The sequence below is a fragment of the Oenanthe melanoleuca genome, unplaced genomic scaffold, assembly GCF_029582105.1.
Source record: "Oenanthe melanoleuca isolate GR-GAL-2019-014 unplaced genomic scaffold, OMel1.0 S098, whole genome shotgun sequence".
Taxonomy (NCBI): Eukaryota; Metazoa; Chordata; class Aves; order Passeriformes; family Muscicapidae; genus Oenanthe; species Oenanthe melanoleuca.
The window spans coordinates 25658-52978 of record NW_026612747.1 but is presented as its reverse complement, the minus strand read 5'-3'; the positions used below and the strand labels follow the sequence as shown (position 1 = coordinate 52978).

Below are 27321 nucleotides of genomic sequence, written 5' to 3'. Positions count from 1 at the left end.
ATCTTCTCCAACACACCAGGGTGAAGTCCTGCGAGCCACCTGTTACACCAACGATGCAAACGGATTCTTCCCCCACATATCTTGATGGAATTATCGTACATTGGGCACCTGTATCAACTAAAGCTCGGTACTTCTGTGGTTTCGATGTGCCAGGCCACCAAATTATTTGTCCAAGTTTAGGACAAAACTGGGGGAAAGCCTCCAAAGGAGCCCCCCAAAATAAACCCCCCTCACAATTCCTCCCCCCCACTGGGCTCGGAGAGAATTTTACTCGGGGGGAAAAGTGGAAAAAACTTGTTTATTAACAAACACAAGAAAAACACTTCCCAGCAACAGGAAAGTACAATCCCAGATGACAAAAGAACTGTTTTCACCAAAGTGAGAGACAGTCGCTGCTGGGAAGGGCGAGAAGCTTCTTGGGCAGGCTCCGGAGGCAGTCTCTGATGCTCAGGTCCCGTCCGGAGCCGGTACAGATCTTGGAGCTGAAGGAGAGAAAGGGGGAGGGGAAGGCAGCAGCAGCCAGGGCAGAGCCGGGGCAGCAGCAGCAGCGGGGCAGAAGCAATAGGGCAAAAGCAGCGGGGCAGAAGCAGCGGCCGGGGCAGCAGGGCAAGCCAAGCAAGCACAGCCCCAGGGCACCACCCCCCCAGGGGGGGAGAAAGGGCACCGGCGGCAGCTCCATGCAGACAGACAGCGAGGTGTGGGAGCGGGAGAGGAGCAGACAAAACACCAACCCAGGACAAAAGCTTATCAGGATTTGTTAACAGAAGGAATACGGAATGGAATACCAAAAACTTTGAATTGGTCTAAGTTATATTCGGTCAGACAGGAAAAGAATGAGTCTCCATCAACCTTTTTAGAGCGGCTTAAGGAGACAGCTCGTAGATACACTAATTTAGAAGTTGAGGGAGAATCGGGAAAATTACAGCTAGCATTAATTTTTATGGGGCAGTCCCAGGAAGATATTAGAAAGAAATTACAAAAATTGGAGGGGGAAGATACTCGGAATTTAGATAAACTATTGGAAGTCGCATGGAAGGTGTATAATAACAGGGAAAAAGAAACGGCCAGGAAACAACAGGCTACTATGTTAGCGGTGCTACAGCAAGTGGCTGGAAATAATATGAGAGGAGGGAGCCGTGGACGAGGAAGGGGAAGAGGAATAGCAAAGGGGGAAATGCCAATGGGGGCGGGAGGACTCATGGGTCAATTGAATATTGGAAGAGGAAGAATGCAGCTGGGGATAGACCAATGTGCTCTATGTAAAAATAGAGGACATTGGAAAAATGAGTGTCCTCTCAACCAAGGGATGGGTTTTGGGGGAGGAATTATAGCCAGTGGGGATGGAAATCAGGGATTAATGAATACAGGTGCTCTCCCAGGAAATCCACAAGGTGTCGCCCAGGCCTTTATGATGGGGAATTACCAGAATCAGAGCTGACTAGACCAGGATTTAAAGGTAATAATGGAAGTAGATGGGGAACCGTTAGAATTTAGAGTAGATACGGGGGCATCATTCTCAGCTGTCAACACTAAGATAGAACCTTTGAGTGATTCTACTATTCAAGTAGTGGGAGTTACGGGACAAGTTGAGGAACGAACATTTTTGCGACCATTAGATATAAAATTTGGGGGGAAGGAATTTGACCATCGATTTTTACATATGCCAAATAGCCCAGAATCACTATGTGGGAGGGATTTATTGTCAATCTTAGAAGCAAAGATAATATTTGAAAAAGGTAGAGTAAGATTGGAATTTCCCGAGGAGAATATTGCTAAGCTGTTTGTAGTGAAAGAAGTAGAAGCAGTAGAAATACCACAAGAAATAGAGCAAGCTGTAGTACCATGGGTATGGGAAACAGGAGTACCTGGAAAATCAAAAGCGGCACAACCGGTTGTAATAGAACTAAAAGAAGGAGCCTCCCCAGTAAGGGTAAAACAATATCCTTTGAAATTGGAAGCACGAATAGGAATAGCACCCATGATTGAACAATTTCTTAGCTTAGGAATTTTACAGGAATGTGAGTCAGAATTCAATACTCCGATATTCCCAGTTAGAAAGCCAAATGGTAAGTATAGATTAGTTCAAGATTTAAGAGCAATTCATAATATCACTAAAGATATACACCCAGTAGTAGCTAATCCGTATACATTGTTGACAGCTGTGTCGGAAAAGTTTAAGTGGTTCACAGTGATTGATTTGAAAGATGCATTTTTCTGTATCCCCTTGGCACTTGAAAGTAGGAAATACTTTGCCTTTGAGTGGGAGAACCCAGACATGGGACGCAAGAAGCAGCTCACCTGGACGCGTTTACCACAAGGATTCAAAAACTCACCAACTATTTTTGGAAATCAATTGGCTCGAGAGTTAGAAGAATGGAAGATGACTCAGGTAAAAGAATCACCTTTTTTATATGTTCTCCTACAATATGTTGATGATATCTTTATAGCCTCCGCAGAAAAGGATGTTTGCCTTAGACTCACCATTGAATTACTTAATATGCTGGGACAAGGCTGGATACCGAGTATCGAAAGAAAAAGCTCAGCTGGTAAGAACCCAAGTGATTTACCTAGGCTGCGAAATTTCACAAGGGGTGCGAAAGTTAGGAATCAATCGAGTACAAGCAATTTGCACCATACCCACACCACAAAATCCACAAGAGTTAAGATCCTTTTGGGCATGATAGGGTGGTGCCGCTTGTGGATTCCAGAATTTGGACTGAAAGCAAAACCCCTGTATGAAGCAGCCAAAGGCCCTGTGTTTCAGTGGGGACAAATGCAAGAAAAGGCATTTCAGAGTTTGAAACAAGCTTTAAAGGAAGCCCCAGCACTAGGATTGTCAGATCTCACAAAACCTTTTCAACTATACGTAAATGAGAGACAGAGACTGGCAATAGGGGTTCTCACCCAAAAATTGGGCTCATGGAAGCGCCCGGTGGGGTACTTCTCAAAGCAGCTAGACTCTATAAGTGGCTGATGGCCCAGTCGTCTTAGGGCTGTGTCAGCAACAGTGCTTCCAATTCGAGAAGCCAGAAAATTGACTTTGGGAAAAAGGATGGAAGTATTTGTTCCCCATATGGTCATTGCAGTTTTGGAACAAAAAGGGGGGTATTGGCTCTCGTCGAGTCGCATGTTACAATATCAGGCACTCCTCCGAGAACAGGATGACATTGAATTAAAAATAACCAATCATCTCAATCCAGCAGAATTTCTTAGGAGCAGCAGTCAGGAAGAAGGAGGCGAATTGACACATGATTGCGTATAAATCATTGAACAGGTATAAGCCAGCCGGAAAGACCTGAAAGATGAGCCTTTGGAAAATCCGGAATGGGAACTGTTTACAGATGGATCCAGCTTTGTGGAAAACGGAACCAGGTATGCGGGATACGCAGTAGTGACTTTGACACAAATAATAGAAGCTCGAGCTTTAACTCCGGGAACTTCAGCCCAGAAAGCCAAGATACAAGCTCTGGTAAGAGCCTTAGAATTGAGTCAGGGGAAAAGAGTAAATGTTTGGACTGATTCAAAATATGCCTTTGGAGTAATACATGTACATGGAGCACTATGGAGAGAAAGAGGACTGTTGAATTCTCAAGGATCAGAAATTAAGCACAAAGAACAAATATTAGCACTATTGGAAGCAGTGCATAAACCTCAGGCAGTAGCAGTGATGCATGTAAAAGGACATCAAAATGAAGAGGGAAAAGCATTCCAAGGAAACCAGCTGGCTGACAGAGTTGCCAAACAGGTTGCTCGAGAGGTATGGACACAATTAGCTTTATTGCCAGTGCGAATTAACCCTGCCACTTCTTTTCTTGAGCAGAAACCATGGTATACACATGAAGATGAGAAACTTGCTCAATTTGTTCAGGCCCAGAAGAACAAAAAAGGATGGTATGTCACTACTGAAGGTCAGGTTGTACTGCCAACAAAAGTAATGAAAACAATTTTAGAAATCGAACATAACAAGTGCCATTGGGGAGCAGACGCATTGGTACAATTTTTAAAACGTAAGGTGATTTCCAATCAGATGTTAACAGTGGCAAAACGGATTAACGCCATGTGTCCAGTCTGTATTAAAAATAACCCAGTGACACGAAGGCAAATACAACTAGGAAAGTTACAAGTGGGGCCGCAACCAGGAGACTATTGGCAAATAGATTTCTCAGAGCTACCAAAAGCACAAGGGTACCATTATTTACTGGTGTATGTGTGTACCTTTTCAGGGTAGCCAGAAGCCTTCCCATGCAGGACTAACCAAGCAAAGGAAGTAATTAAAACTTTACTACGGGAAATCATCCCTAGATTTGGAATCCCATTAGGAATGTCCTCAGATAGAGGACCTCACTTTGTAGCTAGAGTAGTCCAAGAGGTAGCCAGAGTGTTAGGGATAGTTTGGAATCTCCATACGCCCTGGAGACCACAATCTAGTGGTCAAGTAGAACGGATGAATCAGACATTGAAAGGGCAGATTAAGAAAATTTGTCAGGAAGCGAAGATACAGTGGCCTCAGGCACTACCTCTAGCCTTGCTAAGAATCAGGATTAAGCCCAGAGAAAGGATAGGAGTAAGTCCATACGAAATTTTGTATGGCAAACCATATCATGCTACAACCTACAAAGGGGACGCTCACTTAGTAGGAGATCAAGTATTGTTGAGTTACATTTTGTCTTTAAATAAAGTCCTTACAGCGCTGCGAGGAGCATTGCAGTGGAACCGGCCCCTGCCCTTGGAGAATCCTGTCCATGACATACAGCCAGGAGATCAAGTATATGTGAAGAACTGGAATACGGAACCCTTGAAAGAAGTATGGGACGGTCCTCACCAGGTGATCATGACTACCTACACGGCAGTGAAAGTCCAAGGGATCGAAAACTGGATTCACTACACTCGAATCAAGAAGGTCCCGTCAAGATGGGAAGTACAGCCTCTGTCAGCAACAAAGCTGGTGTTCAGGGCAAGGACTTAGTTCTTTTAACATTAGTCTGTATAATGCAGGTGGGAGAAGCATTTGTTAAAATTACAGTTCCGGAGCCAGATGTAATGGTGCCTGAGGGGGCGGGAGTAAATTTAACCTGTTTGTTTTCTGACAACCAGAGAACTGGATTAAAAGAAGTACATGCAGCCTGGAGACAAATCACCACAGACGAGGTATTTACAGAAGGAATCGTGACACTTTGGGATATGGAACAGCAAAGAGGTAACACCACATTGACAATATCTCATATGCAAGCTGATCAGGTAGAACAATTCTCATGCATTGTGCGGATTAGAGAAAGTTTTAATTATGGGGACATAAATGTAGGTATTCTAAAAGAGAATGGGAGAACATGGCAGGTGACAGAAGCTGGAAAAACACAACAAGAATTGGGACAAGAAAATTTAATAGTGGGATTAGTTAGAGATTTTGGACAAGTACAAAATACTACGTCCATCACTGCATGTTTACCTTTACCTAAAGCGGCAGGAGATCCAATACCATGGGGCATCATTCCCGTTGGGGAAATGCCTCCAGTAACTATAAATGGGACAAAAAGATGTAATAAAGAAATACGGAATCATACTAACAGGATAGAGGAAACCTATACAGTTCGAGGGAAATGGTCAACACCGGGACAAAAGAGTGAGTGCCTAAAATTACTAAATCCAGTTTTTACAAGAACTGGACGGTTCAAGAATGTAGGATGGTGTACTTATGACATAAGACAAAAAAGACAAAAACCAGTCACAGAATTTTCTTATGAGATAGTATGTCAAGAAGGGAAGGAAGAATGGGAACATTGGAAAACGATTTGGGGTCCTAGTTTGTTAGAACCTTACAGTTACATAGGACCAGTACATTGGTGTGTCGAATGGTCAGGTCAGAGAGAGCAAGAACATCTAGGAGTGTTAGGAGCTGAAACAGTAAGACGGGATCGAGTGACCCTCACACCTAGCTGGAATTGTAGAAAAATCATCACCTGTGATAACCCTGAATCCCAAATTGGTTTAGTGCCAGTACGGATACTATTAAAATGGGGCTGTGAATGTCAAAGGTATAATCATACAATAACAGGTGAAATAAAAGGGGCATGGAAAGATTGTCAGGCGACTACCATCAGAAGTCCAGGGCATTCAGTGTGGGTAATGGGGCACGGACAGTGGACTACTCATATGCCTATTAACGGCCCGGTCACACAGATTACTTTAGGAGTCCCTACACTTTGTCCTTTTTGGAAACAGTCTAAATTAACACAGAAAGAGATGCAGTCACGAACAAAGAGAGAAACAAATGAAGCAGCAGAAGAACTAGGACTGGGAGATGAAGATGAATGGCATGAACCCTCATCAGGAGTTAAATTTGGATGGGTACTGGAATCCTTGTTTGCACCAATTTCTACATATTGAAACCGGGAGATGCTGTACAAATTATTAGGACAAACTGAGAGGCTAGCCGCAGTTACAAAGAAAGGATTTAGGGATCTAAACTTACAGTTGCAGGCAACGACAAGAATGACAATCCAAAATAGAATGGCATTAGATTTGCTTTTATTAAAAGAACATGGAGTCTGTGGGTACCTCCAAGGAAAGGTTGACCATTGCTGCGTACATATCCCAAATGTCACAGAAGAAGTAGAAAAAGACATAAGTCAATTAGAACAAATTGAAACAAAAGTGCATGAAGTCCAGGAGGAAGCTGAACATAACTGGGTAGGAGCACTGTTTAGCTCCCTAGGAATCCAAGTCTCTGGTTGGATATCATCAATTGTACAATATGTAATAATGATTGTATTAATTATTGTAGTATGCATGATTATGTATAGATGTCTTTTAGGAATGATTGCCAGAGAAGGAACTCATACTCGACGTGTTATGAGAGACCTGACCCGGAAAGAAGTAATCCTGCCAACTCGAAAAGAAGACTCACCATCCTACTTAGAAACCATAACTTGAAGAATTGAGCATCCTTGCAGAAAATCTGAAGAATGCTCAAAAGGGGGGAGTTGATACCGAAATAATGAGAAAAAGGACTAATGTAGATATAGTAGTAGTCATGCTAAGGCTTAGAAAACTGCAGTTCTCGGACAGGCCCTGGGAACCAGCCCTGGGAATGAGCTGGGGACTGTGAAAGCAATAATTAAAGATAATTAAAGAATCTAGTAGAGCATATAGGACATCTAGAAACTTTCAAGATAAGGCTAAAGTATAATAATAAATAAAGGGTTCTGGTGATGGGAAAACATGCAAGGGGGATTAAGGGGGGGGGTAGCCTATAGTTTTGAATAGACAAGCATGCAGAATTTATAACTTTTAGGAATGATATCTACAAGATTTAAGTATCTGTATTGTCTTGAAGAATGTGTAACTCTGCACGTAGACTACTTTGTAAAAAAGGTATAAAAATCTGACGAAAAAGGGAACTGTGGGATCCTGACTTTGGATGCTAGACCGCAGGTTCCCCGGGCCCTGAATAAAGCACCGCATAAACTAATTCTGTTAGTTTGTGTTCTGTTTGGGGCATCGGGCAACAGTTCCAGACACACTATAGGTTCTGTAGGGTCACACACCAGAGGTTGTGTCCATTCCAGGCAAAGTGTACGTTCTGTAGGGTGTCCTACCAGAGGATATGTCACTTCCTGAAAAAATGTAGGTTCTCTGTTCAGGCTGTCCCCAGCGTCCTGAAATAAAAGAAAAGAATAAAAAGCAACTCAAGAGAGAATCTACATTTGCTGTTAAATTTCTCTCACAAAGGCACATATGTAATGTACATATAACTGTTTGCTTCTTGTCTTAAGTGCTTATTCGAAACACACAATATCTGATTATAGATATTAATCTTTATTAGACAAATGACATTAGCACAAGTATCCTGCCCTAGGAACTGCTGGAAAACAGCAGGATTTTTTTTGAAGTTTTACAAATATGTACTGACATATTTGCTCTTTATCTTTATAATTGCTAGGGTGTATTTTTTAATCCAGTAAAACTAATTTTACAAGAGCCATGACAAAAATTTTCATGCCTGTGTTAGCGTTCACCACACCCTTTTTTTTCTGAAAAATGTTCAGAACATATCTGTTAGTACAATTTGTTTTACTCAATTATCTTTACACATAACTGTTGTTGTTACTTGCCTGGAGTAACTGTGCATCATGAAGAGAGATGCTTGCTTTGAACCCTTTTCTTAAGTGACTCTAACTGCTTGAAAAGCAGACTTACCATCGGAAGGAGGACCATGAGATGTACTGAATCCTTGGGGTACAAAGTAACTCCGAATAGATTCTGCCAGAGAAGGTAAATTAACTTCAGAGAATGCAAATATTAAAATAATGGAAAATGCAAAAAACTGAAATAGTTATGGTTGGAAGGGAAGGTTATGTTAGTTCCAGACACAATATATGTTCTGTAGAATGACACACCAGAGGCTGTGTCTGTTCCAGGCAAAGTGTACGTTCTGTAGGGTGTCCCACCAGAGGGTATGTCACTTCCTGACAAAACGTATGTCCTGTGTCCAGGCTGTCCCGAGTGTACTGGAATAGAAGAAAAGAATAAAAAGCAACTCAAGAAAGAATCTACATTTGCTGTTAAATACCTCTCACAAAGACACATATGTGAAGTACTTGTAACTGTTTGCTTCTTTTCTTAAATGCTTACTTGAAACAGACAGCATGTGATAGTAAATATTAATCTTTATTAGACAAATGACATTAGCACAAGTATCCTGCCCTAGGAAGCGCTGGAAAACAACAGCACTTTATTTGAAGCATTACAAATATGTACTGACATAGTTTACTCTTCATCATTATAATTGCTAGGGTGTATTTTTTTAATCCAGTAAACAAACTAATTTAACAGTTGCCATAACAAAAATTTTCATGCCTGTGTCAGCTTTCACCACCCCCTTTCTTTTCTGAAAAATGTCTCAGAACATATCTGTTAGTACAATTTTTATTACTCAATTATCCTTACACATAACTGTTGTTACTTGCCTGGAACAACTGTGCAGCATGAAGGGACATGCTGGCTCTGAGCTCACATCTGTGTGATTAAAAATTCCTTGAAAATGAGACTTACCATCAGGAGCAGGACCTTCAGATGTACTGATTTCTTGTGGTACAAATGGTAGCTGAAAGGATTCTGTTCAGAGAATGTAAGTTTTAAAATGCAATAATTGCATGGAATTGATATTGTTGTGGTTGGAAGGAAAGGCTGTGTTGGTTCCAGGGACAGCATAGGTTCTGTAGGGTGACACACCAATGGTTGCATCGGTTCCAGGCTCAGGGCGGGTTATGTAGAGTGTCCCATCAGAGGGTATGTCAGTTGCTGACAAAGCATAGGTTCTGTGTCTCGGGTCTCCCTGATGTACTGGAATAAAATAAGAATAAAAACCAAATCACAACACAATCTTCATTTAACGTACTTAAAACTGTTTGCTTCTTATCTTATTCTTATTTGAAACACACAGACAAAGGACATACAAACACAATTGACAAAAGACAATAGCAAAAATATCCTACTTAGGAAGTGCTGGAAAACAACAGCACTTTTTTTGAAGTGCTACAAATAGTTACCAACATCTTTTATCCCTCATCATTACAATTTTAAGGTTGTGTTTTTAAATCAAGTTTCCCTTTCACTGTTATTAGGGAACACATGCTCTGTTAGCCACAGAAGGGGGTCCTTTACATTTAGACGTATTTCACTGTCATTTGAAATCAACACTTCATACTCTTCAAATATTAATCAGGTGTATTGTTACAGGCAACATTTAAATTAAATTACTGTGATAGTCAAACATGTTACAATAGTCTGACAAGTTAAAAGTTCCCATACCTAGAATATTGAGGGCCAAACAATTTTTGCATAGAAAAGGCGCTTTCTTTACCAAATAGCAAGTGTGGTGTTGAACAACTGTGTTTCTGAACACCTTGTCCTAAGTTGCTTAATGTGTTTTATAAAATAAGTTTCATATTGTTATGAAACTATGTGATTTATACTATTTGGTTACAAGTAGTACTTGTGTAAGGAATGCCACATGACAGGGAGAGCATCTGTACTGGGAGACCTGCATTCCTTGGCTATGCAGTAATGTTGGCAAGTGACGCCCAGTTGATTAAAATCAGGTAAAAATTGCAAATTCTTCAGTAAAAAAGTAGTTTCTGAGAGACATCATTGCTTGGTATATTCAGCATTACAGACACTTCCATCTTTGTAAACATTGTTAATATGGTTTGCTGGTTTTGTCTGTACTCATACAGGCAAATACTGATGTCTGTGATCATCTCAATAGTTGGGAAATTCTCTTTTGTGGCCTATCTGTGTTGGTTTCACATGGGTTAATTTTGGTGAGGAGGGAAGAAGCCAGCCATGGAAGTGATATTTCTGTGAGGAGCTGAAAGCTTCCTTTGGCAAAGCTGTCTGCCTTTGAGAATAGGCACACTGCTAAGCTGATTAGAAATGCTGATAATGCTTCTATGATAACTTATTTCCAAAAGACAAAACCTTGGGAACTCTCTTTTTCTTCCTTGGAGTGGTTGACAGGCAGCAGAACCCTCCCAGTCCGGAGCGGGCCGTGTGGCCAGGACCATGTGGCCAAGATTGGCACAGCCAGGGTGGCGCCATGCGGCCACGGCTATCTTGGGATGGCTTGCAAGGAACTTCATTTGTTTAGTTGCGTTTAGCCAGACATGCTGCGAGCACAAGGGCAAAGTGGTAGCAGCTGCTTTGTTTTTCCTTTTCTGCATTCAGCTTGAAGAAAGGTGCTGAGTGGAGCCGGCAGCCGGCACGGCCCGTGTGGTGCCAGCGGGAACCGCGGGAGTGGCTGTGAGAGGCATGACGAGCAATTTCCCCAGTGTGGAGCCCAAAAGGGATCAACCTTTTAATGCTGCAGAACTCTACAAAAACTTTTCAACTGATAGAACTTGAGAAGAAGTGAACCTATGGACACCAGTCCTCTCCCAAGTCAGAGAAAAGAAAAAGGTGAAGACCTGTGAGGAGAATAACATGGTGACACTAAGGTCAGTAGAAAAGAGGGAGAGGGAGGAAGAGGTGCTCTGGGCCTCAGAGCTGAAATTGTCCTGCATGCCATGGACTGTAACAGAACAATCTATTTCCCTGTAATTCATGAAGTGCATGGGGGAATGCAGCCTGTGAGGAAAAGGTGCCCACGCTAGAATGCGTGGATGCTGAGAAGCTGTGATCTGGTGAAAGACTTGAACAGAGAGAGAGAGAACCCTTGCTTCCAGAAATAGAAGAAAAAGACCCTTGCTTTTATACTAGTACAGCTGATCCTTAAAATAAAACCCCATGAAGTAAATGGCTCACAAAAAAAGCAGTTGTGGGAAGACTGCTTTGCCCATGGGAGGGATTCATATTGCAGCAGATTTGGATGGGACTGCTAAGCCTAAAAATTAAAACCACATTGAAAAAGTTCACAGAGAGCTGTCTCTCGTGGGAAAGACCCCATAGCATAGACAAAGACTCTCCCTAAGCCAACTGAAGAAATATTTTTAGAAGGGACAAACTGACTAAAACCCCATGTTTCTGTCTTGCTGTGTTGTCAGTGGGAAAGAAAGAAGGGCTGAGGGAGGGGAGAAGTGTTTTTAGTCATCATTATTCTTTTAAAATTCTGTCAATAAATTTTGCATTATACATTTTACAAATTTTTAAATTTTGACCCTGCTTTGCCCGTGACATATTTTTCTCCTAATCCTTGTATCACTCCATTAGCTTTTAAATTGTCCTTTCCTCCTCTTCTGCTCAACTATGGCAGAGGTGAAGAAGTAAATTATTTTTTCATGGGTGAACTGGTGTTTAGCTGATGTCAAACCCACTACACTATCAGATTTTACTTGACTTACTGTCTCTGAAAGAACATTCACATGTTTCAAAGCAAATAAACCATCCAGTACTAACAGTATTAAGAAAAGTTACAATTATTTGAGTTAATTCTGTCCCACATTATTTCCAAGGAAAAAAAGCAAGACAGAGGGTAAAATGAAAAAAAAAGTCTGACAAATTTCTAAAATATCAGAGAAATTAAAGTTTAAAAAGCAAGGAAATACAATAGGCAATTGTAATGGCAATTACAAAATTGTTAATGATTTAAAACAGAAAGAAAGAAAAAAGCCTTTGGAACATTTAAAAAAAAAAAAATAAGGAAAGAAAGCATACAAAATCCGCAATAAAAGAAAAAAATCAAAAACTAAATACCCAGCAACCTGCCACCAACACTCCCCAAAACCAAAAATATCCAACCAACCTAGCAACCAAACACAATCAGAAATAAAAATATCCAAACAAATGGAGACCACTGGAAAAAAGGAATTGCAAAAAATTAATAACAAAAAATAACAAAACTTTTAATATCTGTGTTAGATTTCACCACTCCATTCTCTTTTGAAAAATGCCTCAAAACATTTCTGTTACCTTTTGTCTTATTGACTAATTAGGTTAACATTTAAGTACTGTTGTATTTGCCTAGAGAAGCTGTGAAGCATGAAAGGAGATGCTACTTCTGAATCCACATCCAAGTGACCATATCTGCTGAAATCAGACTTACCTTCAGGAGCAGGAGCAGAAGCAGCAGGTGCACTGGCTGAAGGGGGTGAAACAGGAGGCTGAGAAGTATCTGTTCAGGAAAAGAAAGTTTTAAAAAGCAAGGAAATGCACAGAACATAAGTGTTTATGTTTGCAAGGAAAGGCAAATGCAAAATGTTAATGGTCGAAAACAGAACGGAAAGAAAAAGCCTTGGGATAAAGAAAAAAAAAAAAAAAAGAAGTAATAAAAGAAAAAAAGAAAAAACCCATCCACCCAACCACCACAACCGCTCTCCAAAACCAAAACAATACAAGAAACCAAGTATTCAAACCCAAACTAAAAGAAACAAAACAAAAAAGGAAAAATGCCAAGGGAATAGGAACCTGTAGAAAATAAGGCTGCTATAAAATGTTAGTAGTTTATAACAGAAAAAAAGAAAGAAGTCTTTGGTTTAAAAAAAGACATTAAAGGAAGTAATAGAAAAGCTAAAATACAAACACCCACCCACCCACTACTGCTACTGTGCAAAACCAAAACAATCCTGCCAACCAAACAACCAACCCAAACTCACACCAAAAATACCCAAGAAGAAAAGGACCAATAGAAAAAGAATTACAGAGGCAATTTTATTCCCTGCCTTAGCTTTCACCATCCTCTTTCTCTTCTGAAAAATATCTTTGAAGGTTTCTGTTGGCATTAATTTTATTCCTCCATTATGTTTACAGTTAAATATCATTACATTTGCCTAGACAAGCTGTGCAGCATAAAGGGAAATGCTTCTTCTGAATCCATATCCAAGTGACCATATCTGCTGAAATCAGACTTACCTTCAGGAGCAGGAGCAGGAGCAGCAGGTGCACTGGCTGAAGGGGGTGAAACAGGAGGCTGAGAAGTATCTGTTCAGGAAAAGAAATTTTAAAAAGCAAGGAAATGCACAGAACATAAGTGTTTATGTTTGCAAGGAAAGGCTAATGCAAAATGTTAAGGGTTTATAACAGAACGGAAGGAAAAAGCCTTGGGTAAAAGAAAAAAAAAAAAAAGAAATAAAAGAAACAATAAATGGAAAAAATCAAACGTCCACCAATCTACCACAACCACTCTCCAAAACCAAAAAAATGCAAGAAACCAAGTATTCAAACCCAAACTAAAACAAACAAAACAAAAAAGGAAAAATGCCAAGGAAATGGGAACCAGTAAAAAATAAACATTACAGAAGTAATTTTAATCCCGGTGTTATCTTTCACCAACAGCCTTTCTCTTCTGAAAAAAGTCTCAGAACATTTCTGTTAGCACTGCTTTCAATACTGCATTATATTTACAGTTATGTAATGTTACATTTGCCTACAGAATCTGTGCAGTATGAAAGGAGATGGTGTCTGGGAACCCACAAAAAGTGACTAAAATTGCTAGAAAAACAGACTTACCATCAGGAGGAGAAACAGGAGCAGGAGGTGTACGGTCTGCTTGGGGTACAACATTAACCTCAAAAATATCTGTTCCTAAAAAGTAAATTTACTTTAGAGGAGGTAAATTTGAAAAAGGAAAGAAATGCACACAACCAAAATGGTTATGGTTGCAAGGAAAGGCTGCTATAAAATGTTAGTGGTTTATAACAGAAAAAAAGAAAGAAGTCTTTGGTTTAAAAAAAAGACATTAAAGGAAGTAATAGAAAAGCTAAAATACAAACACCCACCCACCCACTACTGCTACTGTGCAAAACCAAAACAATCCTGCCAACCAAACAACCTAACCCAAACTAAAACCAAAATTACCCTAGAAAAAAAAGGACCAATAGAAAAAAAATTACAGTGACAATTTGAATCCCAGTGGTAATTTTAATTTTCACCATCCTCTTTCTCTTCTGAAAAATGTCTTTGTAGGTTTCTGTTGGCATTAATTTTATTCCTCCGTTATGTTTACAGTTAAATATCATTACATTTGCCTAGACAAGCTGTGCAGCATAAAGGGAAATGCTTCTTCTGAATCCACATCCAAGTGACCATATCTGCTGAAATCAGACTTACCTTCAGGTGTGGGAGTAGGAGCAGCAGGTGCATTGAAGGCTGAGGGTGAAACAGGAGGCTGAAAAGTATCTGTTCAGGAAAAGAAATTTTAAAAAGCAAGGAAATGCACAGAACATAAGTGTTTATGTTTGCAAGGAAAGGCTAATGCAAAATGTTAATGGTTTATAACAGAATGGAAGGAAAAAACATTTGGTTAAAGAAAAAAAAAAGAAATTTAAAGAAGGAATAAAAGAAAAAAAAACCAACAAAACATAATATCCACACACCCACATTAACTACTCCCCAAAACCAAAAAAATGCAAGAAACCAAGCATTCAAACCCAAACTAAGACAGAAAACAGAAAAATGCCAAGGAAATTTGGATCAGTAGAAAAAACCATTACAGAAGTAATTTTATTCCCGGTGTTATCCTTCACCAACACCTTTCTCTTCTGAAAAAGTCTCAGAACATTTCTGTTAGCACTACTTTAAATACTGTATTATATTAACAATTATGTAGTGTTGCATTTGCCTACAGAATCTGTGCAGTGTGAAAGGAGATGGTGTCTGGAAACACACATTCAAGTAACTAAAATTGATAGAAAAACAGACTTGCCATCAGGATCAGGGGCAGGAGCAGGAGTTGTATGGGCTGCTTGGGGTACAATGGTAACCCGAAAAATATCTGTTCCTGGAAAGTAAATTTATTTCAGCAGAAGTAAATTTGAAAAAGCAAGGAAATGCACACAACCAAAATCGTTATGGTTGCAAGGCACTTTGTTTGCCAAATAGCAAGTGTGGTGTTGAATGACTGTGTTTCTAAACACCTTGTCCTAAGTTACATAATATGATTTATAATATAAGTTTCATATTGTTATTATTTTAAACTGTGTGATTTATACAATTTGGTTACAAGTACTGCTTGTGTAAGGAAAGCCACAGGATAAGGAGAGCATTTGTACCAGGAGACCTGCATTCCTTGGCTATGCAATAATGTTGGCAAGTGACACCCAGTTGACTAAAATCAGGTAAGAAGATTTTTATAATTTGTGTGCTCTCCAAATGAGTGAAAGTGCAGATTTCTTATTATCTTTAAAAAAAATCTGGCATTATAAGTGCACTTGGAAGTTTCAGAGTCTTCTTCCATCCTTGTAAGGTTACAAACTCCAGGACTGCTCCAGTCTTTTCAGTGGACACTAAAGGTTCACAAATTCACCTCCTATACTAAATTTAAAGAGTATTATACTTACATAGGTAATAAAAAATGCATCACTCCAGCTTTTAAATGTGAGAAATCTCTCACTGCTTGAGAAGATTAAGAAAATTTGAGTTTCTGAATGCAGAATTAGTAGGGGAAAGAAATGTCTTGGTAAAGCCCTTCCTTTCCACATACTACTGTCATAATACACATTATATATATGAAAAGAAAAGCAAAGATGACACAAAGAGGCCAGATAAAAACAATTAAAAGCTACAAATAGGTAAAAAGATTAAAAAAAAAAAGGCAGTGTGATGAGAACTCCTGGGGGGAAAAAAACATTTTATGGAAAGAGTGCAAACAAATAAGCAGGACTAGATTTTATTTGTTTTCCCCCCTGAAATGAAAAAGGAAGAACTGCTGGACATAGTGATAAGCAGGATGTAGAGAGGGACCCCTTAATTCCAATTCTGTACACACTGAAAGAAAGGAGTAACAGAAGGTAAGGAGCAAGAGACAAAAGAGGGATTGATAGGTTTAGCAGGTTATATATAATTCACATGAGACAGCAAGGGCTCTGTAAACTCTTAGGAGCTTGCAAAAGCAGATGAGTAAGACATGGGAAAATAAGAGGCTTCCAAAAAACATAGTAGCCATGAAAACTTTGTGCAATCTCTGCTTGTTTGAATGACTTGGGACTGATGTAGCCTCTGGTCTATATATATATATTTTTTTTTTCTTTTAAACTTACCTTGCAGTTCCAAAAGCTTGGCTTTTGTATCCCATAGCTCATCCTCTGCAGAATACATCTGCACCTGAGCATCTTTTCTAGCAAAGAACATTTCACTCTCCAGAACTCGACGAAGAGCCTCTCCTTTCTCCAGTTCTAACCTTAATTTCATTAAATCTTTTTCATAGTGTGACATCTAGAAAATAAATATTTCAGAAATTGCATTCACAGCTGTTGTCTTATCACATCTGAATTTGAAATACAATCTTGAAACTTTGCATTCTGGACACTTTTTTTAAAATGCAAAATGATCCTCTTCTTATACCATTTTCATGTACCTTAAACATACCCTTCTGTTCTCTGAAAGATACTTCTGCCATAGGACAATAAAAGTTATAATTATATTCCACAGGCAATTCTCTGATAACTGTATTTAACAGTTAACTAGAAAAACAGTCATGGTGGATTCTAGATTATCAGACACCTAGGAACTCATGGAAACACAAACTACAGTCCAATTATGTTCAGCAGTCAAGCAGAATGCTATTAAACACTACAAACAAAACAAAGAAAACACTTCGAAAAAAGGCTGTTATCTGGTATAAGAAAGAAAGTCTGGTCACTGCTGCCAGAAATTGCCACATTCAAGCTATTTGATTGCAAGAAGGTGGAAAGTAGAACATGCATTTCTTCACAACATCTACAAAGCAGCAGCATCCTTATTAACAGGAGCACCATTAATGGCAAATAATTTAACCCCATTAAAAAGGTTCTCCCTGATGCTCTTGTGGCAAACTAGTACCTAAATCAAGTAGCAGTGAGAAAATACTTTGTTAAAATTTTCTTTATTTTGAATTATGATTACTGCTACAAGTAACAATTCTGCTCTTAGCAGTTTGTTAGGGGCAGCTGCTGTGGGTGCTCATTCCTCTCTTTTAGGTTAAGTGCAGCCAATAAACCAAGTTTGTTGTTCCATATCCATTTTTTAAAGTTCCTGCTTCTTACACAGTGATTTGCTCTTGTCGTGCTCCCGTTGCTCCATCCATGGTGGGGTGATTCTCTAAAATTGATCCCTGGAATTACCATGATTAAAACACTCAAACCAACAAACCATGTCTTACACTGAGAATTCCAAAGCTGGGGATGTAAAATATTTTCCTGCATGACTTTGCTGTTGTGTAGTGCTCCAATTTCTTACACACACCTTCAGCTATTAGCAATGACACTAAAAGTTGTATCAGTTCCTGCAGACAGGCATGAGAGGTCTGTGCAGTGCTGCTGCTTTCTTATTTTCCAACTAGTGACTGTGATTTTGATTCACCTGATGAGAGGATTATTTCAAGGAAACACATTGCATTTAAGGAAACAAATTACATTTATTTCAAGGGTAAAAGCAAGCAAGCAAACAAGCAAGCAAACAAACAAACTCCTTACATCTTGATTGTGTTTACTGGCTAATTCCAGGTTTCTTTTCTCAAGCTCCTGGAGTTTCTTTCTCAGATCTTCTATGGCGTCCATTTTGGATTGATTTCTGTCCTGAGGAGGTCCTTGTGTACCATTATCTGAGCTGAAAAATGTGTTTTCAGAACACATGAGTATTCCTTTAAAGTTTCAATGTTTCTTTACTTCAATTACCCAAGCAAGGACCCAGAGTTTTAAAAATTCACATAAGTAAAATTATTTTATGTAGTTTTCATCTACTATTGCTCTTTGAAGGAAGAATTCTACAAAATTGCTTATTTTGCAAGTTATGAGAGCAATAGCAGCAGGAACTTGAAGAGAGATGCACTTTGGATTAACAAAGTTGATTTCAGCATAATGTGTTCATTATTCTTTTTCAGTATCTTTATTTTTGATAATGAACTTCCATGATTTTTGATAATTAGTTTCCAGGTGGTTTAAAAACAGCATTCCAATCATGCAAGTTAAAATAACTGGCAAGCTTTTTGTCTCCACAGTAAGTCTCTTTTCTTAACATGAGTTACCATCTCAAAACCATCTCTGTCATGAAACAAACTCACAGATGTGGAAAAAACCCTCTCTTTTACATACTTGGTCTTCACAGAGACTCACATTCAGACTACAGACATGCAACTGATCACAAATACAACACCAATTAAAGGTTTAGTCCTCCAAATTACTCTGTTTTTATCTTAATTTCCACTATTATTTCAGCTATAAAAAATCTACTTGGAAATTAGCAGAATCAGTCCTCAAGAACCCCAAGCAGTAATAAGAATTAAAAGCAAGTTTCTGTATATGAAGTAAAAAATTTAAACAGAGAATATACAAATTTTTATATATACACACACATAAACATGTACAGATACACATAGATACATACACATATATGTATGCATATTAAAAACATATGAATTAACTAGTTAAATAACTTTTAAGTGAAAATATTATAACTTCAAACTGGAAAACCTTTAAGTTATTTAACTTATTGAAAATCAATATTCACAATATTTGATATATGTTGGTTTTCATACTATTTTAAGTATGTAAGAAAGATTGCAATAACTCTTTTCTCCACACAAAACTGCAAGATTTTATGAGCAATAAATATGAAATACACTGATAAAAGAAATAAGATTAAATTAAGTACTAAATTAGTATCATATAATACAGAAATGTAAATACTAAAGTACCATACCTTTGTCTACATGAAGCATTTTTTACAGAAATGACATCATTGTACTGCCATTTAATGAATAGATCTTTCTAAATAAAAAAATGACCACTCTATTTCTACATTTCTGTATAGGCAAAATAAACATTTTTCATGACCAAGAATTTACCTAATGACATATATTTTCTCTTTTTTTTTTTTTTTGGACTGGCAGAAAAGAAACACATACCATCAAGGAGGGGATTGGTAACTTTGATTAAATCCTGCCTTTAAAGACATTACTACTATCAAAGGATAAAATTTCAAGTTTTTAGCTGCTGATTATAAATATTTAAATACAAAAATTATATGACACAACAAGAATTAGCAAATTAAAGATGCTATGGAAATGAAAAATGCGTATTAGAGCCTTAAAACAGAGAACATTATATTACATACTGGAAAAGAAGGCATTAGACACCTTTTTGAAATAGTATTTTATGAATAGCTTCTGAACTCTGAATTGGTAGAAACTTAAAAATATATATATCAGAAAACTCTACATTTTCTGTTAGTATAGAACCAAAGAAAACTAAGCCAACAAAAACAAACAAACAAGCAGAAAAACCCCAGCCAACCAGTAACAAAACTGCTGAACTATTATTATGTTAACCACTTACAATTGGTTGTCTATCTAAACATTGTCAAATAAAATAGAAACTAGCATTAAGAATTTTTGTTGTGATAGTTTCTTTAATTATCACAGCATGGCCAACAAATACAGTACTTTATGAAAGCTTCCTGCTACCACTTGGAGATTTTTATTTCCATCGTCATGTAACAATTAGAAATGCTGCAGCCATAAAGCTCTCTGAAGATTCAAAGAAAAAAAAACACACAAAATGGCAGAAAGTTTCAAAGCATGCACAATGTAAAGCCTCACAAACTTCAGAGAATGTTTTCTACTTCCATTTTCATGTGTTACTAGTTCATCAACTCCTGGTTTTGAACTAAAACATGTTTTTACCAACTACAGTTTTTATCTAAGACAATATTTTTAGCAGGACTTTAAGAATCTTCAAGAAAGCATATGAGCAGGTGAAAGAGCTCTTGAGTCCTACACTGCAGGAGGGATTTTGTTGCTCAAAACCTAAATTCTCAGTGTTCACTTCACAAGTCTGATGGTTACACTCAGCATTGACCATTGCACAAATCCAGCTTCTCACTGGCTTCAATTCCACAGCTGGCAGAAAATGCAGACTAATTTTGCAACAGAGAGAAATGTTCTTTCACTTACTACCTAGCAGTGTCATTTTGCTAAATTTCTGCAGCTGAAGGAGCAGACTGCAGTCTGATTTTCTAACCAAAGTCCTTATTTGTGGAATTTGGCTCTTCCTATGTAACTGGCAGTTGTGTACAGACTAAAGAGAGACAAATAGTTTGTGCTAAAGATCAAACTCCTATTAAGTTATAAAACACAGGGGTCATGGGTAAGACTTAAAGCCAAGCTCTACCACCTCAATTAATGTGAAAACCCTCCTGTGCCTCCTGGGCAGGATTCCTATGTGCTGGCAGAAACTCTCTCTGCCTCCTGATGATTCTATGACAGCTTGCATGTATCACACCATATCTGGTTCCTCCTCAGCCTGAACTGCATCATTTCAGGCATCTAGAAAATAAAGAAGCCACAAAAGCAGGAAATGAACTGCTGGACTTAAAAATCCAGAACTGGGCTCACCGAGTAGCTTCCCCAGAAGACATGTTGGTTGAAGAGCGTGAACTCGTAGCCAAAATGTAGTTTATAAAGTCTATAAACTGTGGGGAATTAAGAACATAGTTAACCATATATACTTTTCCTTGATTAGTCTCTTCTACATCATAAAACCATTAAGGCCTCTAGCAGAGGCATGCTTTACTTTATTTCTCAACCCTCTAAAATTTTAATTTTTTAACCACTCATTAACAGTTAGCCAACAGTGTTACTATTTGTCACTTGAGCAATTACCACAACTGCAATTTGACGTCGGCTTTAGAAAACAGAATTGTACTGCTAGTCCTCCAAGCCTTAATATAGTAGACAAAATAAATATATAGAGTGGAGAATATCCACTTTTAGAGTTTTCAGAACACCAATAAAAAAATGTTATGTTTGTGTAGATTGAGCTACATCCTCCTAAGCAGATTGCAAACTCTGTTAAAATAGATATCAATACCTCACTAGCACACATAGCGATAAATTCAAAAAACATGTTATTTCACCCAGGAAAAAAAAAAAATACAGTGCCATGGAACAGCTTATGGGAGCTCCATAATTAACCAAAACAGCAAAGAAAATTTCTGCTTGGGGAATTTTCTTTGATGTGTCATTAAAAACTTGTGTCAGTTTCTTCTTGCAAATTTCTGAATATATGCTGAATACTTCAGAACAGGCCACTGATTTAGAACAGATATGAGGAAGAAATTCTCCTCATTGAGGGTGCTGAGGCCCCGGCATAGGTTGTTCAGAGCAGCTGTGGCTGTCCCATCCCTGCAAGGGTCCAAGGTCAGGCTGGACAGGGCTGGGAGCAGCAACCTGGGAGAGCAGAAGGTGTCCCTGCCATGGCAGGGCTGGAACAGGACATTTGAAGGTGCCAGAACATTTGAAGGTGCCAGACACCACTCAAGGGTAAACCTGAACGTGATCTTAAAAACTCGAACGGCGCTGAGTTAAAGCAGGCAAAGCCTGGAGCAGCAACAAGCGGCAGTGGAAGCGCAGAACTCACCGGACAGGCTGCCGGCGGTGCCTGGAGCGGTGGCGATGCTGCTCCTCCTCCAGCACGACGAGCTGGACGGTCGGAGGGCAGCGGCTCCGGCACCGCAGGAACTGCAGGGCTGGGACCAGCTGCGACAAACGCGGAGCCGCAGCCGGGAATTCCACGGTTGCCACGGACGCGCAGGTGATGCCACAATGCCCCGAATCGAGCCGGGCTCTGCCGGCTCCCGCTGCTCTCCCGCCCTCCCAAACTGTGCTAGGGATTAAGGGCTCCCGAGGGAACAATAAAAGTGCAGGACATTGAAAGCACCGACTGACACCAAAGCCACACTGAGATGTGCGAATCCTCAGGACAGCGCGCTCTTCGGCCAGAGAGAGGAGCACACAGCCAGAAAGTTCCGGATGTCTGTGCACAGAATTCAAAGCAGGGCGCTCTCTGGACCAGAGGAGCTCATTCCCTCCATGAGGAGGGAGTCGAGATTAGGAAAGGTTCTCGTGGAACCTCTTGAACCGAGAGATTTCGAGCCCCGATCTGAGCGTGTATGTCAAACAACAGCTGAATAAACGGCACCCTCCAGGATCCTGGAAAAGCACTTGCTTCTACCCTGAGCACTGCTCTACTTTCTGCAGCTCTGTTTTTAAAGTTCCTGATAAATTCTCTGTCTGCACACCTAGCATGCAGATGATTTAACTCTTTGCTGGCACCAGCCACTGTATCCTGAGCTTCTTTCAGGTTTTGTCTTGCAGCCCACATCCATCCGGATACCTGGGATATATCCTTAAGACTGAAGGTTTTAATTGCAAGAGATAAAAACACCATAGCATTTCACAGTGTCTAGGATAAATCTCAAAACTTCATTTCTCATGTGTGTCTTGATCTCTGTAAATGGCTTTCAGCTGTGGTTTTGTTAATTCTGCGTCATGTAGTTATTTAAAATATATTGTACCAAACAAAATAAGGGAGGATGGAGGGAATGTTGTGTTGTTTCTTTTTTTATTATTATTTCTGAGAGATTTTAATGCACAAAGTTGTGATTTTAAAACAAATAAAATAATAAATTAGAGAGTAAGACAACAACCAACTCCATGGACAAATCATAGAAAAGTGAGGTTTAAGTTTGGATATCTGAAATAAAGATTGAGTTATAAAATGCAGACCTTCCCACAGTTGTCTTCTCTTTCCTTCTGTGAGGAGAAGGTCTAGTCCATGGCCAGATGTTCTCTATGTGTTTTCTTTTAGAGTTTCATGTAAGTCTTGCTTTGATCTGCTTCTCCACTGAGGAGCAACTCTAGTTTTTTGTTGGACTCCTGTGCTCTTGCTCCTGTTCATTCAAAGTGATTGTGCCTGATGCTTCTAACATGTGTATTATTTAATCCTCCTGCTGTCAAACCTCTCACGGGCGATGAATTTCTGCTGAAGCATGTTTAATTACTCTCATAGACTCTGGGCTTTTTCAGCGTCTTTTTTTCATCTTATTCAAATTCCTTTTGAATTCTGCAAGTTGTAGGTGCAGTGAGTGGTGTTCCATCTGTGCTACATGAAGCCTCCCTTAAATTCAAATATTGGCTTCTGCAAGGATGCTTGTTTTCCATACTGGACAGTTTGTCACACAGTCCACACTCCAGACGAGGAGTCTTTCTCCAGATCAGTGGTGCACCTGCTGTGAGCCAGTGGAACTGTCTCCATTATTACATTCAGCTTGTCCCTAATTCTGAAAAGAAGTTTCTGGCTGCACCTATTTGAAAGTGTTCACAAAGCCAGGACTTTGGTTTGTTAAAACCATTCTGCAGTTCAGTCATGGAACTGGTTATTTCAACATGGAAATTAACTGGGAAACCAGCTGAGTGCTTCAAAGCAGTCAGTTTCTTCCTCTTCACAAACTGGCAGCTTATGCCTGTGTTTGGATTCTCCTACAAACACTCGAAATCCAGCACCTCTTTTTTAAGCCCCTTGTCCAGGACAAAGGGGAACAAGAAGACTGGGCTAAAGCTTTAAGCCTTTTAGCTGCCAAAACTGCAGTCACAGCTCCTCAGAATACATAAACCAGGCCTTTGATTCTTCTTTTCCTCAGTCTTGCTTCATCTTGATTGTTCTCCTCCTCATTATTTAGGCTCCCGATTTCCTGTTTCATGGATTTGTGGATGTTGACCTGGCCTGGCGAGAGTCTCTTTGGGAAGACATAAGCACACAGCTGGCAGTAGAAGGGACTCAGCCATACCACGCTCCTTTTTGCCTGCTCCTATTCATTGCATTCTCTAAATCCTTTTTTAAATTGCCTGCTACTGTTCTGGAGACTGCCACAGGTTCATAAATAAGAAGAATTAGAAGCTTATGGAAGTTTTCTATACAGGAAGAGAAGTGAAGAATGCCATTATTTAGTACAGGTGCAAATAAGGAAGAATAAACTAAAGAGCAACTGCACAGCCACTCTTGCATACAAAATAGGGGAGGTTTTGTTTCCACAACAGGACCCAGCTACAGAGGATTTGGAAGTCAGCAGATCTGTTTGTGGCAGCTCACCATTACTCTAGAGCCCAGTAATCACAGGCCCTATCACACTGAGTATCTCCTTCAAAAAGAAAATGTGCCAGAAAAAATCATCTTCTTCCACAGGCCACTCTGAATTCTGCAGGAATAAAAATGATTTCTTTTGTTCTCAGCCATTTAGCTATTGGGAAGAGAAATCCTCATGAAAGCATGTTAGTTATAAATTGGACAAGTTAATATTCATCCTAGGAAGCTGAGTTTTGAAGTATTCATCAGTTTACTCTCCATTCATCAGCACCTGAGGCATGGACAGTGCAAAATTAGAGACAGGAGGAGAATTGGAACAGAAAGCCTGGAGATTTCAGGGTTGTTACTCCAAGCAGAAAATGATGGGGAGGTTTTAGCCTTAAACCTTACTGCTGAGAGCAAAACCACTTCCTTAATAACTCCATTATTCTCTGTTGCTTTGGGGGACTAAACCTGTGTTGCAGCCAAGGATTTTAGAGACATTTAACCCTGACTTCAATCTCCCTGATCCATGAGAGGAAAGGACTAGTTTCTTTGCTAGAAAACATGCCCTGCTTGCTAGCCTGCTGTCGTCACTGTCGCAGGTGCTGGTATGGGAGAAGATGCCTTTGGGTTTGATCTCATCAGCCAGATTTTCAGCTGCAAAAAGGCAGCTTAAACATCACTGTCCACTGCTGAAATTCAAGATGAAATTTTCTTTTAAGATGTAAGCAAATGGTAAAAGTGTTTTGTTAGAAAATAATTAATCTCTCTCTGACTTGTATATCCTGTAGGATAAAAGTATAGCCTTAAGAAACAAGAATGTTTCTAGGATACAATCTTCTGCTTCCTTGCCTTCCTTGCTCAGGGTCCCAAACAGCTGATTTTATTTTGCATTTCACCAGACACTTTTTCATCCCTTTCCTTAGTCTTGTAGTTATGCTCTGAGCGTCTCTGGGCAATTAAGAGGCTCCACTTTGTTCCTCAAAATGTTCCACCTGGTCCTGGACATCTGCAGGTGAGCCTACCTTGGTGTGGGTGATATCTAACTCCTCCCACCAAAACCATCCATGTCCATCAGGAGCTGCGTGCACCAAAAGCCAATGTCCAGCAGTGCCTGAATCAGGTCCCTAAGGACCAGCTCTACTGATTCCAAAGGGCTGGGACTGTGTGGGGGTCCAGAAAGTCCCTCTGAACCCTCTGTGGGTGAGAAAATCCCCCTGTCAAACCCCTAAAAATCCCCCAAATAAAGCCAGGGGGGTCAGAAAACTGGGTCCTGCACCATGGGAACATCTGCCTTCTCTCAGAGAAGAAATGCAACCGTTAAGTGAATCTAAAGTGTGAATTAGATAGTTAGCATGTAGAAAAGGTAGTTTTTAGGATTGTTTATATTAGCAGCCACGAAGCCAAGATGGAGAATTTGGGGTGTGGTGTCTTCTTTCTTTTTCTTCTTCTTGTTCTCCATGTTGGTGAGGGATGCTGGGAATCACAAATTGGTTAGGGACAAAACTAGACATAGTAATAAGGTATTGTAGTATTGGAAAAATAGTGTAAACATAAAATACGTAGTTTAAGGTACAAAAAATAAGTCCTGCCTTTCGTGGGCAAACTTTCGTCCTGGACGCGGTGCTAATCAAACTGCTGCTCGCAAGCATAAACACTGTATCAATAAAAAATAAAAAACAAACCTTAAGACCGGACAATTGTCTCCTGCAGCCTTTCTTCGGCAGCTTCAAGAATACCCTGAGCCTTAAACCACCATCCTATGTCCATCTAAGTGGTCTTAGGCACAAGAAACCCTCAAACAGTGACAGGACTGGGGGCTCAAAGCCCACCTGCAAGGCCTGGGGCCACTGGAGAATTCCTCAGAGCAAATCTGCCTGGAGCTGCCAGGACTGAGCCTTGCAGGTGACACAGGGACTGAGATTACCTGGAGTACAGCCCAGGGAAACACTGCAGCTGCAATCTTCCTCTGCAGCAAGAAGGACAACTTCTGCCTTTCCTCAGCTGACATTGGAATGACATCACACTGCTGCCCTCTGCCAGAGCAGGAAAATAATGAAAACACTTTCCTGAACAAATGATCCCTTGCAAAGATGGGTAAAATCATTCTGATGACTGATTCTGATTGGTCTCCAGGCCTCTAAACATACTGGGAGTTTTTCATGCCAGGGCTTCAACGAGGACACTGAACTTCATGCCACAATTTATAGGAACTGGAGAATGGTAGAATTATCCCAGCATCTTCAGTAAACCCATGGAAATTCTTCACTGTGGTTCTGCATGAAAGAGGAAACTTACTTCAGGCAAGGACAATGTTGTAAGCAAGGAAATGCACAGGACTGAAATGGTTGTGTTTGCAAGGAAAGGCTATTATAAAAATGTTAATGATTTATAAGAGAAAGAAAAGTATATGCCTTTAGTAGAAAAAAACAAAGAGAAAAATGTTAGCGTTTCCCATTTCCTTTCTCTTCTGAAAAAAGTCTCAGAACATTTCTGTTTGCACTAAATTTACTGCTCCATTATGTTTACAATTAAGTATCGTTACATTTGCGAGCAAGGAATCTGTGCATCACAAAGGGAGATGCACCTAGGAGGCCCCTGGCCTGATGGAATCGCATGGGCTCCATTTCTCTGTTAAGAGCAGAAGGATTTGTAGCTCATGAACTGGCAGAACTCCTTGAGAGGGCTGTAAACTAGGTTTGAAGAGGAAGGGAATGCAGCTGGGATGCCTGGAAGCAGACACAAGGGTGGTAAGCCTGAGCTAGGGATGAAATCAGTAGCCCAGCTGAGGTGCATATACACCAATGCACACAGCATGGGTAACAAACAAGAAGAGCTGGAGGCTGTGGTGCCACAGCAAAGCTGTGATGCAGTCACTATCATGGAAATGTAGTGGGACAACTGACACAGCTGGAGCACTGCACTGGATGGCCACAAGCTCTTCATAGGAGACAGGAAATGGGGAAGAAGTGAAGGGGTGGCTCTTTATATTAGGGAAGATTTTGATGCC

General features: G+C 39.8%; 1 protein-coding gene across 1 annotated transcript; it reads right to left on the bottom strand.

The window, feature by feature from the left end:
- Positions 1-3593: 3593 nt before the first annotated feature.
- On the bottom strand, positions 3594-21926 carry LOC130266603 (translation initiation factor IF-2-like). Its single transcript, XM_056515851.1, has 14 exons — positions 21825-21926; positions 20801-20877; positions 17883-18015; positions 16470-16644; positions 14542-14610; positions 13942-14016; positions 13345-13413; positions 12539-12607; positions 9232-9342; positions 9052-9114; positions 8397-8507; positions 8197-8259; positions 7545-7655; positions 3594-3919 (listed from the first exon to the last, which is right to left on the bottom strand). The coding sequence occupies exons 2-14, from the start codon at positions 20821-20823 to the stop codon at positions 3900-3902; spliced, it is 1092 nt and encodes a 363-aa protein (XP_056371826.1). The 5' UTR covers positions 20824-20877; positions 21825-21926; the 3' UTR covers positions 3594-3899.
- Positions 21927-27321: the final 5395 nt, after the last annotated feature.

What these genes read in the sequence shown, in the direction of transcription:
- LOC130266603 (XM_056515851.1), bottom strand. Translation starts at nt 20,823, where the DNA reads ATGTCTTCTGGGGAAGCTACTCG. An exon ending in TCCTACTCCCACACCTGAAG is followed by an intron (nt 14,017 to 14,541) that starts GTAAGTCTGATT and finishes TTTACTTTTTAG; the next exon opens with GAACAGATATTTTTGAGGTT. An exon ending in TTCTGCTCCTGCTCCTGAAG is followed by an intron (nt 9,343 to 12,538) that starts GTAAGTCTGATT and finishes ATTTTATTCCAG; the next exon opens with TACATCAGGGAGACCCGAGA.